This window comes from Lithobates pipiens, unplaced genomic scaffold, assembly GCF_037356315.1.
Source record: "Lithobates pipiens isolate NorthernLeopardFrog02 unplaced genomic scaffold, aLitPip1_a1.2 Scaffold_11, whole genome shotgun sequence".
NCBI lineage: Eukaryota > Metazoa > Chordata > Amphibia > Anura > Ranidae > Lithobates > Lithobates pipiens.
The window spans coordinates 18,722,106-18,735,085 of NW_027507696.1; the positions used below are offsets into that span (position 1 = coordinate 18,722,106).

The 12,980-nt window shown below is 42.8% G+C and overlaps 1 protein-coding gene across 1 annotated transcript in view; it reads left to right on the plus strand.

Moving 5' to 3' along the window:
- Positions 1 to 12,980, plus strand: part of LOC143960549 (myosin-6) — a 36,224-nt gene that overhangs the window by 14,330 nt on the left and 8,914 nt on the right. Inside the window, exons 13-22 of the mRNA XM_077469265.1 lie at positions 1,038 to 1,156; positions 1,306 to 1,455; positions 4,220 to 4,390; positions 4,986 to 5,295; positions 5,382 to 5,449; positions 6,681 to 6,768; positions 6,973 to 7,090; positions 7,172 to 7,295; positions 7,386 to 7,522; positions 12,505 to 12,760. Of these exons, the coding sequence (XP_077325391.1) occupies positions 1,038 to 1,156; positions 1,306 to 1,455; positions 4,220 to 4,390; positions 4,986 to 5,295; positions 5,382 to 5,449; positions 6,681 to 6,768; positions 6,973 to 7,090; positions 7,172 to 7,295; positions 7,386 to 7,522; positions 12,505 to 12,760 (1,541 nt within the window). The remainder of the gene's footprint in view (positions 1 to 1,037; positions 1,157 to 1,305; positions 1,456 to 4,219; positions 4,391 to 4,985; positions 5,296 to 5,381; positions 5,450 to 6,680; positions 6,769 to 6,972; positions 7,091 to 7,171; positions 7,296 to 7,385; positions 7,523 to 12,504; positions 12,761 to 12,980) is intronic.

A 12,980-nucleotide genomic window follows, 5' to 3' on the forward strand; every position in this document is an offset into this window, starting at 1 on the left:
GTGTTTTCCTATTAAGCTTTAAGGCTGAATGAAAAAGAACTAAAAGAACTAACAGACGATTTCACCAATGTTATACAGCGCGGAGGGAGGAACCTTCCACTGTGGCTATTGTATTTATAACGCAAACAAAGGCTGCTTTTGATTGGATGCAGCCTCTGTTTGGCCAAACATTTGCCAGAGTGTACATTCAACTAAATTGGATTGAACTATTGATTTTTCTGAAACAGACCAGAGGCAGATGGGCCACCCACTGACCAAATTTTGGCTGACCGACTTAAGTTTCACACATCGCTAAGTGACATGACCTGCAGTTACAGCTATCATTGTGATGCAGGTGCCTGCTAGATTTAAAACTGTTTTATGTGTTAATTGTAGTTTGATATGTTCCTGGGTGAAGCCTGTTGGTTTCTGGGAACATTGTCATTTCAAATTATTCTTTATTCAGACTTGCTTAACTATGACACAAATGTTCTATCGCAGGGATATGCAATTAGCGGACCTCCAGCTGTTGTAAAACTACAAGTCCCATCATGCTCTGCCTCTGGGTGTCGAGCTTGTGGCTGTCAAAGTCTTGCTATTCCTCATGGGACTTGTAGCAACAGCTGGAGGTCCACTAATTGCATATCCCTGTTCTATGGTATTTCTTGCACATAAGGACCCTATAACTGTGTCTTTTCCACCAAAAGTTTTTTTTTTTTTTTTTGACATTGCAAGGGAATTATCTTATTTGGTCAATTGATATAGAAATAGTGCCATGAATTCATTAAAAAAAGAAAAAAATTCCAGATTATAGGGGAGGGGGTTTTCCTTAAGATTAATATTGGTGGCAAACAGTAAAAAACATATTATTAAAAATACATTGTATTAAACTGAAATGCAACACTGCTATTATCAATGTAAATGGGTCATGGCTTGCAAAAAATAAATACAAAATTACAGAAGTGATGCTGTTTGGCTATTGTGTGCACAAAAATATATTTAATCCATCTTATAAATGCTTCTTGCTGAAGGCTGGTAATACTGTACTCATGTTGCAGAGGCTGACAAATGTGCCTATCTCATGGGCCTGAATTCTGCTGACATCCTGAAAGGATTGTGCCACCCCCGAGTCAAGGTTGGGAATGAGTATGTCACCAAGGGCCAAAATGTCCAACAGGTGAAGACGATTTTATCTTGAAATATCTTTTTCTATATATTTAATTTTTAATTTTATTAAGGCTTCTTTCAACAAACACTTTCTTTTGCTGCCTTCTCTACTTGTCTGCTTTTCATAATCATAACACATTCATTTTCCCCATTGTTTAGGTAAACTATTCCATCGGTGCCCTGGCCAAGTCAGTGTATGAAAAGATGTTTTTGTGGATGGTGGTTAGAATAAACACCACCCTGGAAACCAAACAGCCCAGACAATACTTCATTGGAGTGCTGGACATTGCAGGATTTGAGATCTTTGATGTAAGTATTATATAATAAAGTGTGAAATAAAATATGATAGTACAGGGGTTTCTGTAAAACCACAGGAGGAGAAGAAAGGATAATGGCCAAGGCATTTCCGAGATTAAACTGCAAATCTAGAAAAAAAGCCAATGCATAGGTTTGTGTATATGTCCAAACATGAACAAGCTGGCCCACTCATGACATTTAAATGTTGTGTAGTGCCACCCCTGTAGGGGCTGCTGGAAGATGACTGTCCCCAGAGGTTGCCCTGACCTTGCAAGCCTCTCTGACACCCTGGATTCTGATGTAATTCAAAGAGAGAGTGCAAATGCAAAAGACACAAAGAAATAATAGAGATTGCAAATTGATATTTTACTAGATATTCTGGAGTTTACAAGGGGGGAAAATGTAAAATGCAGGTATTCTTCAAATTGCAAACTTTAGCATTAAACAGAGTTACAGAGATATGCAATGAAATAGCAGTTACATTGAACATGGTGGTAAAAACCAACAGGCCTTAAGAGAACCTATGACCCCAGGTTCAAGAGGGGGAGAGAAGACTCTTTGTCAGTCTGCTCCCGCTAAGCCCTGATGCCACAGGTGAAAAAAAAATAACAAAAGACAATATGTAAAACTTGGGTAAGAATTCCCCTTTAAGATAAACAAGTGCTACACAATTTAACCAATGATGTGGCCGGATTCCTTTGGGTGGAGGAGTCTTTGAAGTAAGGGTATCTGAGATCTTCAGCTATCTATGAATGGGCCCAAAGATGTTGCTGTGCAATGGCAACCAACAAAGGTAATTAGAATAAGCATGGTGTTTCCAGCGAAGTGCCTTTGATGTAGAAAAAGGGGGGGGGGGGATAAAGGTGTCTACATGCAGTGTCTCTGAATGTAATGTTAAAGGTGAGCTTCTGCAGGCTCATCAATCCCATAGATACTAAGTCTTGTTCCTGATGACCCAGGGATTCAGTGGTGCCTATGTCCAGGCCCTGGCGCCCACGCACACCGGCCAGGGGGGATAGCCTCTGCAGCTGTAGGTCCTATGTCCCAAGAGAGTGAGCCTGCCCAGGACAGTTCAATTTATCTGCTTGCCCAGAATTCTTTTAGCCTTTCAGTACTCTGGAAGCTGTAGTTTCAAACAGTTTTAAGTCTAGTGTAAATCCAGGGGACCAGACTACATGTCCCACAATCCTCTGCTATCAGTGAATGGCTTGCCCTCTGCATTCAGAAAGTGATGTGATTATTCCCCATGTAAAGCACTAGAGAGAAAGTGCTCCATGTAAAGCACACAAAGGAGTGTCCCTGAGTGAAGGTAATAACACAGCCAACACTTCGCTATATCTGCAATTTCTCTCAACACCACCATTACATTAAAACTAGGTTAAAGCAGCCCACAAAAGCTCACCTGGGTCCCTGTGAACACACAAAGAACCAGCCTTTTGACAAATGCCAGAGCTGTCAGACTAACAGTCAGGGACTGAGAATACCAAAGAGCAAATCAAACAGTAAATAGATCTGAACTGCTTTATACTATATGTTAAAGCGGTGTTCCGGCTGCAATTTTTTTTTTTTAAGTCAGCAGCTACAAACACTGTAACTGCTGACTTTTAATAAGGATACTTACCTGTCCTGGAAGCCCGTGATGTTGGCCCCCCGAGGCTGATCCGTCCATCGGATCGGGTGCAGGCCCCGCCATTCTAATTAAGGGAAACCAGCAGTGGAGCCTTGTGGCTTCACTGCCTGGTTCCTATTGCGCATGTGTGTGTCATGCGGCGCTTTGTGAATGGCCGGCTGTCTTCTGGGACACACACAAGTCCCAGAAGACAGCGGGGGGCTCGCTTAAGAAGAGGATATGACGTCCTGCGCCGTGGACCGGATGGATCGGAAGTACAGGCTGTACTTCATAAAAAGGTAAGTTAGAAGAAAAAAATAATAATTTTACTAGCCAAAAACAAGGGCTCGAGAGGTGGTCTTTTGTTTAAGACCACCTCTCAAAAGTGGGTGGAACTCCACTTTAAGTAAAGTCATGTATGGTCATTAATTGATTGCAAAAGATAACAAGAGAATGTAGGGAAAATTATTGGATGCCATAACTTTAAAACTGAACTCCAGTCTTCACTTCAGTTTTGCACAGTTGCACAGGCTCCTCTCATTTACTGAAATTACTTGCTCTGATTTCTATGCACACTGTGAGCTTCTCAAAGTGTGCATTAGAAGCTGCAAGAAGTCAATTTCAGCCTTTCTGCTTTCCTGGATGATGGGTTCCCAGCATCATCTAGCACTTTCCTTCCCAAACTCACTGTCCCTGGTCTGCCCCTATCATTCATTGAATTTTAGTTCTTTCAATCACGGAGGCTTAGTATCATGTTTGGGCATGGCCTTGTTTGGCCTGCATGGAAATGCACAGCACCCTGCCGGCCCCTCCCACTAGCCATCATCTACCTGCATTGCATAAAAGTTCAGAGACCAAGTTATGATGTCATTGGAACAAAAATAAGATATGTAATGAACACACGCAGGTTTTATTTAAAAACTGAATTAGCGTGTTGATGCTAATGAAGGGAGGAAAGAAAGAAACAGGGAAGGCAAAATATATGCAGAACAAACTTCAACTTTAACATTGATTATATACATAATAAAATAGAGCATGAATCGCACTGTGAGTGAGAACGTTTGATTTGTATGTGTATTTTGTATGTATTTTTCTGTCATGAGTACATATTCATTTTGCTTAAATTGGCCTTTCTTCTTTGTCTAACACATTTTTTTACACCTTCAGTTCAACAGCTTTGAGCAGCTGTGCATTAACTTCACTAATGAGAAGTTGCAGCAGTTCTTCAACCACCACATGTTCGTGTTGGAGCAGGAAGAATACAAGAAAGAGGGAATTGAATGGGAATTCATTGACTTTGGTATGGATCTGCAGGCCTGTATTGATCTCATAGAGAAGGTAAGAGTGACGGGAACTACTTTACTTTACATATACTGTATGTATATATATATGTGCTTCTCATGTTCTTTCTTGTCTTATGCCGCGTACACACGGTCGGAGAATCCGTCGGAATGCGTCTTATCGGACCGTGTCGTCGGATAATCCGACTGTGTGTGTTATGCACCGGACTGATTCCGTCCAAATCTCCATCGGACCCAATTTTCCAACATGTTGGAAATATTTCCCGACCAACTGGGCCGGTCGGACCTAATCCGATCATGTGTAGAGCATTTTGATCGGACCAAGTGCCACGCATGCTCAGATCAAATTCCTACATTAAAGCTATTGGCTACTAGCCTGAACGTAGTCCCATCGTAATGAAATTACGTCATCACGTTCTGAATGATCGGATTTTTCGACAACTTAGTCTGACCGTGTGTATGCAACAGTTTCGGACAAGATCCGACGGACAAAATCCGACAGACAAAATCCGACGGATTTGGTTGTCGAAATCTCCGACCGTGTGTACAGGGGCTTACTTTGACTAAATATTTTCCCTTTTTACATATTTACTTTTTCCCTTTATGACACATTAAGCTCTTTTTTTCCACAGCCCATGGGTATCATGTCCATCCTTGAAGAGGAGTGTATGTTTCCCAAGGCCTCCGACGTGACCTTTAAAGCCAAACTGTATGACAATCATCTGGGCAAATCCAACAACTTCCAGAAGCCACGTAATCCCAAAGGAAAGCCAGAGGCTCACTTTGCTCTGGTCCACTATGCTGGCACTGTGGACTATAATATCCTTGGTTGGCTAGAAAAGAATAAGGACCCTCTTAATGAGACCGTTGTCGGATTGTATCAAAAGTCATCACTTAAGCTTTTGGCACTCCTGTTTGCCAACTATGCTGGGACTGACGCAGGTAGGACTTGCTTAGAACATTAAAAACTTGAATTAGTTTGCTGCTTTTCACTGTACATTAACCCTGTGTTTTATTCCAAATTATAGATACAGGAAAAGGTAAAGGTGCGAAGAAGAAAGGATCTTCTTTCCAGACTGTGTCTGCTCTCCACAGAGTAAGAATTATTTTTTTAGCTGAAGTATTTTTTGTGACATAATAAAAATGTTCATTATTGTTTTTCACAATTTTTTTGTGTTGAAATGCTTTGCACAGTGCTGGTGCAAGACCATTTGGTGCCCAGGGCGAAGATGGAAAACTGTGCATGTGCATAATCATGTTTCAATTGCTATTGCATCTGATTATTATATACTGCAGTCTGAATGGTTGAATCTTTTTGCTGGCTGTGAAATACCCAGATAGTTCTTCAAAACAATTTGATAACTAAGGCTAGCCATAAATTATACAATTTTCTTATTCGATTTCCTTTAGATTTACCTTCAAATATTTAGTGCAAGGCCCTGCCTGATTACACACAAATTGAAAGTGTTTAGGTTTGACCACATAATATATGGTTTTGCTAAATCTAAAGGAAAAATGTACAAGAAGATTGCATAATTTATGGCCTAACTAAAGCTACTAATTTCTAATGTTTTTGGTGGTGAATGCAAGGCTGTATCCTGTCCTATGCTGACAAGACCCAGGCCTTGGGCAGCACTTTGTAGGGGGGCAGAACAGAAAGAGTCCCCGCTGGCTTGTGCTACACTGTTAGTGTAGCGCCAGTCTTATGGGGCGGACTGGGCTGAGAGGCAATTTATTCTAGCGCCCCCATAAAGCGGCCACACTCTGCAACTGTGGGGGGGCACCACTTCTAATTTTGACTGTCCTATCATCCTGGACCACAAACCTTCCTGACTGTGCTATATGTTTTCTGCTGCACCATTGACATGGTTATATCTTCTTAGTCCTCTCCATAAAATTATCAGAAATTTGTGCTTAAAGTAGAACTATAGGCAACACTTTTTTTTTATTTTGGTTAGAATAAGGGAGGGTTATAGCCCCTGTCAGTTTATTTTTTACCACCCCTGTCCCATTGCAGAGATTTCCCTTCACTTCCTGCCCCATAGCCAAAAAGGAAGTGAGAGGAAATCTATGCAAATTAAGGGAATCCATTGCCCCCCCCCCCCCAGGCCCTCAGAACTAGTGCCCCAACTCGAAAATTTCAATGCGGATCTTAAACAGCAAGGGGTGTTGTCTTGAAAGGAAAGGGTGGGTCTTATTTAATTAGGGGGTATACAAATTTAGTCAGGCCTTGGGCAGAACAAAACCCAAATACACTACTGGGTAAATGTCCCTAGCAGGATGTGTTGGAACATGTTACCCTCCTTGATATTTTTTTGCTTCAACAGGAGAATCTGAACAAGCTCATGACCAACTTGAGAACAACTCACCCTCACTTTGTGCGTTGTATCATTCCTAATGAACGAAAAGCTCCAGGTAATAACTAGTCAGGAAATCAGTCAGAGTCCCATCTTTCCTTTTAGCAGTACTTTAGAACTTAGATCTCCTTTGACCTTACCATTGCTGAAATGTAATTTTTGTCTTAGTCCCCCTAATAACCATCCCTTTCCACCTTAACTACCACCACTAGCATACTTTTTTTGTCTTTTTGGACACTATATGTCTATATGTGCTTTGCAGGTGAGATGGACAATCCTTTGGTGATGCACCAGCTCCGTTGTAATGGTGTACTGGAGGGTATTAGAATTTGCAGAAAGGGATTTCCCAACCGCATCTTGTATGGTGATTTCAAACAGCGGTAGGCACATTTATTAGAAATGCATAGCAGTGAGCATAAAGTATAATTCAACATCTGTTTAATAAGTTTTATTTTGAACAGCTACCGTATCCTGAATCCTTCTGCCATACCTGAAGGACAGTTCATAGACAGCAGGAAAGGTGCTGAAAAGCTTTTGGGCTCACTGGAGATTGATCACTCTCAGTACAAATTTGGACATACAAAGGTAAATATGTATTTGTATCCTTTTTTCCAACATTTGTGCCATTCAATTTCATTTGGGAAATTACAAAAAATACCCTACATTTTCAAACAGGTGTTCTTTAAAGCTGGTCTTTTGGGTTCCCTGGAAGAAATGAGAGATGAAAGACTCTCTAGGATCATTACACGAATCCAAGCCCAGTCTCGAGGATTGCTGATGAGAATAGAATTTAAGAAGATTTTGGAGCGCAGGTAAATATATGTACACTCAAAATTCAAATAGAGACACAATTAGTTTAGAACAGAATTGATTTTTCTCTTACGTTCTTTGACAGACACAGCCCCTCTTCCTTATGCTTGACCAAACAGGGATTTATAGCCCCACCTGCAGGAGTAGGACACTAGGTGCAAAAGAACTCAGCACATTCTATGGGCAGTCCTCTCTAGATATAATACCCACTCTCTGCTATAGGCAAGACAAGGAGAAAGAACCTGGCTCCCTGCTGGGATCCTGGGGTGGGGGGTCAGTAACTGCTCTGGTGGGGATCCGTGGGTGCTGTGCTCTCTCTGGGGGGTTCAAGAAATCTGATTGTGGCCTCCATGTGAGTTTAACTAATCCTTTATCCTTGTATCCTATGCCTACATATGTTTGCTAATAGGTGTCCCTCTTTTTCATTTCAAAAAGTTGGTTTCTCTCCCTCCAAGCTTTGGCTTTCGCCAGAGCACTAACAGGCCCTTTATGGGGCTATGCAGGACCTGTTGTTTCGAGGAGTGATTGTCCCGGTACCCGAGTCAGAGAGGTACCAGGGATTTTACCTAGACATTAAAGCCTAGAATGCTTTTGTGTGGGTTCAAATGTTCAAGATTAAATCCATTCCCTCTGTGGTGGCCTCTCTTCATCAAGGGGATTTCCTGGCCTCCATAGACATCAAGGATACATACCTGCACATTCCCCTCTGTATGGGATACCAGCGTTCCTTATGCTTTGCGATGGTGCCTATCAGTGGTGGCTGGTGAAGTTTTAGGATGGGGGGGACGCCAGACCCCGCCCTTCCTTTTTGACCCCTCCCAGTTGGTGAAAATGGCCAAATGCAGCCTCTGTTCCACTAAATGCAGCCTCTGTCCCACCAAATGCCGCCTATGTCCCACCAAATGCAGCCTCTGCCCCCCCAATGCAGCCTCTGCCCCCCCAATGCAGCCTCTGCCCCCCAAATGCAGCGTCTGCCCCATGCAGCCTCTGCCCCCAATGTAGCCTTGGTCCCCCCAAATGCAGCCTCTCCTCCCCCAAATGCAGCCTCTGTCCCCCCCAAATGCAGCATTTGCCCCCCCAAATGCAGCCTCTGCCCCCAATGCAGCCTCTATCCCCCCAAATGCAGCTCCTGTCCCCCCTCAAATGCAGCCTGTGTCCCCCCATGCAGCCTGCCTGTGTCCCATTAAATGCAGCCTCTGTCCCCCCCAAATTCAGCCTGGGCCTCCCCAAATGCAGCCTGCCTATGTCCCATTAAAAGCAGCCTGTGCCCCCCCAAATGCAGCCTGCTTGTGTTCCATTAAATGCAGCCTGTGTCCCCCCCAATGCAGCCTGCCTGTGTCCCATTAAATGCAGCCTGTGCCCCCCCATGCAGCCTGCCTGTGTCCCATTAAATGCAGCCTGCAGCGTCTGCCACTTCAAATCCCCCCCAGAGGTATTTACCTTGCTGTTGTCCTCTCCTGCGGTGTCTCCTTCCACTGGCAGCGCTGATGGACCGGCATACTTCCTGGTTCCTCTCCCGGGTGCAATGGGAGAGAGACACAGGAAGTGACATCTAACTGAGTTCAGATGTCAATCAAATCTGAAGCGCCGAGTAGCTTCCGCCCAGTGCCTGTAGTATATATTACTATGGCCGGGCGGAAGCTAATCGGCGTTTCAGAAAATGCCGCAAGGCGGGCTAAACGCCCGCAAATGCAGCGCCATGTCTGCAATCTCGTGATTGCATAGACGTGGCGCTTCCCATAAGGGCACTGTGTCCGGCGTCATCCGACCAAAGTGCACTTAAGGAAATTTTTGTATTTTTTTTTCTTTTTTAAAGGGCCAGTATTAAAAAAAAAAATTTTTGTGGCTGCCTGGGGCGGGGTGGGGAGGGGTTCTTGCGGGGTCTAGGCGCCTATGGACGGGCCGCCACTGGCGCCTATGGCAAGCACTGAAACTGCACCACTGTCAAAACATTTGAAATGCATCTTTCAGATAACCTTAACACTGATGCATTGATGGCTGACCAGTGGCAGTACAATAATCCCCCCCAATGCTGCATATTACAGAAATTATAAATAAGTAGAATACTAGCATTAGTAATGTCCCCCTCAGCCTCCTTCCCTCCCCCAATTGGATCTGGACAGTTCATTATTAAGTCAGTCAGATGGCAGCATCCCACATGGCATTTGGCAATGGCAATGAATCATTCATTATAACACTCAGCTTAGCTTATACACACTTTTTCCTGAACTTGCTGGATCCTCCTCAGTGGCTCCTCTTGGTTACAGCTTAGGCACTGCAGCAGCTCTTCAAGCTCCTCCCATCCCACCTCTGGCCGTGAGTGACGTCATGCTACTAAGACTACTAAGCGCCTTAGGGGGAGTGAAGTGGCAGTGCTGACAGGGGTGTCTGGTGCTTGTGCCGAAGTGCACTGGGCACGTTTTTACAGTAAGGTAGAGCGACTCAGACCACTACAGTACAGCTAGTGCCGGCTAGTGTGTACTGTGTGAAGCACTGCTGGGCCCTTCACCTGCTACCCCTCCCTCCAGCAAATTGTACCACCCAGCCCAGGGTATCCACCCCTTTCTTGTACCGGCCCGGCCCTGCTTATAGACATTACTTTGTGTAGTGCTCAAAGTAATGACTGTGCAGTTCGCAAAGCCATTATTTTGACACAGGCTGGCTGTCTGATACAGAAACCAGCACACTGAGCCATCAGCCCACCAGGAAACTCCCGGTAGTCCTGATGGCCAGTACATCCCTGCTGCCCAGCTACTCAGTAGTGCCCCTTCATATGGCACCCATGGCACATGCCATGTGTGTCATACCCTTAATACGTCACTACTCACTTGACCTTGATGGACAGTGTAGAGGTCACCATGTTACCAGGACTTCAAGTGATTGTAAAGGTTTGTTTTTTGTTTTTTTTAAAATAACAAACATGTTATACTTACCTGCTTGTGTAAGGGTTTTTTCACAGAGCAAAACCCGGTGGCTCTCCTGGCGCCTCCTCTTCATTGAGTGCCCCCACAGAGAGTCGCATTCCATGGGGGCATCTGTGCGGGCGTGCTCCCAAGTCCCACTACTGCGTCCATTGACAGACAGCAGGACTCGGCCACACCCTGAGCTCCCATGTCACTGGATTCGATTGACAGCAGTGGGAGCCAATGGCTCCTGCTCTTATCAATCTATCCAATGAGGATCCGAGACAGTGGCTGGAGCTGCTGGGTTTGTGCTTATCGCTGGAACGATTGGGTTCAGTTAAGAAAAAGTGGGGCTCTGGGGGGCAGCTGCAGCACAGGTTTTTCACCTTAACGCATAGATTGCATTAAGGTGAAAAATCACAAGACTTTGCAACTCCTTTAAGTTGGATGTTGTACCTCAGAAAGTCTGCCTTGACTTCGTCTAGGCGTCTGGATTATCTGGGCCTATTTAAAGTTCTTGGGGGACCCTTTGGGAAAGTTTAGAGTGTTGGTGTGCTTGCCTGGTTATTTCCTGGGTTTGTTTGCCCACCCCTTGTTGTGGCACTGCTTTGGGACATCTCTGTTTAGTCAAGAAAAAAGAAGATAAGCTATGTCCATCAATGAATGTAAGATAAAAGAGGATTTTTTGTTACTCGCTGTAAAATACCTATCTCTGAGTTCATTGACAGACACAGTACCCACCCCTCTATTGTAATTTTTACTTCTGACACTGCTTGTGACTAACTGGCTTACCTACAGCAGAGAGGGGGCTTTATACCCAGAGGGAATTGCCCACAGGAGGTGCTGAGTTTTTTCTGCCCAATCCTACACCTGTAGTTGGCGCTATAAAATCCTGTTTGGTCAAGAATAAAGAAGAGAGGCTGTGTCCATCAATGAACTCAGAGAAAGAGATTTTATGGTAACAAAAAATCTAGTTTTTATATGTATGGCAGTGTAAATAGCAATTATTATGGGAAAAGTGCACATTTCATAAACCAATTCAATTTCAGTTTACTGTGGAAAAAGCAGTAAAAGCAGTAAAAGATACTTTACGTTTCAGTAAAAAATACTTATGTTTGGTGTTACTGCACTTATACCTATTACCATTGCTTTATTCAGTTACCTATTAAAAAAAGCCTAAATACATTGTCCATTCTTCATTGGTTAAACAATGCAGACTATAAATAATTAAATTACTATTTCTTTAGTAACATTATTTGTAACTGGACCCCACATACCTGAAAGCTAAAAAGTAAGTGTAAGTCGAACAATAAATTCCATCCCTCTTTCTATGGCGATTTCTGAACAAATACTGTATTTTACTAGTGCCTAATATCACTGACTTTTTATCTCCCTTTCAAAGCTGAACTCCAGCCAAACAGCTACATACACAAGTTTAAATATTTGAACTGTCAAAACATTTTTTATTTTTCTCAGCCAGTCTTGTAATAATAATAATAATTGTAATAACAATACTAATAAAAAAACGCTTTTCCCTGTTTCACTCTTGGGGGGTTAATGAAGACAGAATGCAGGGACTAAAGTTAGCCTTAGACCTGTAGAATTTCATTCTAACATTGAGATGAGAAAGTATAAAAATCACTCATCCATCCATTCAATGATGCCTTCATGGACTCAACCAATTTTGTCTGACTTTTCGTTCAAGCACAATGTCAATGTCTTGGTTATCATCAAACGAACATTCTACTTCCAGATTACCTTTGGCAAGTGCATAGGACCAGTTATGATTTTTTTCAGCCGAGAACAAATTTATCAATTAGAAATTCATTTATACCCATTAATTAAAAATTGTCCATCCTTGTCCCTCGATTTGTTAACTTATTCTGGTCAAAACGGATTGTCCCCTTTAACTCTTAGTCAATTGAACGAACATTCTGAGAATTCAAATTTCCTAACAAGATTCCACAGGGGTATTTAAAACATTTTGTATGTTTTTATTTTTTAATCTGGATAAAGTTTAGCTTAATGCAATTGCATTTGCAGTTTTCTTGGTTTATTCTTTATATTATTTATCATTTCAGAGACGCTCTTCTGGTTATTCAGTGGAACATTCGTGCTTTCATGGGTGTCAAGAATTGGCCATGGATGAAGCTTTACTTCAAGATCAAGCCACTGCTTAAGAGTGCAGAGACCGAGAAAGAGATGGCAAACATAAAGGAGGAGTTCCAGAGGCTAAAGGACGCCTTGGAGAAGTCTGATGCCAGGCGCAAGGAGCTGGAAGAGAAGATGGTCTCCTTGTTACAAGAGAAGAATGATCTGCAACTTCAAGTGCAATCTGTAAGTCTACCTTAACATACTTTCCTATTAATAAATTCACCTATTACACATACACAATAATTGTAATACTTCAGGACTTTCAGCTTGAATCTCTTTATTAAAAATAGTTAAGTTATTGAATATTGTGGCAGTACAAACAACTAGGTTTTGGGGAAAAATCTACATTACATTTAACTGTACATTCAGACCCCCTGAAATACTGGTGTTTATATAAGACATG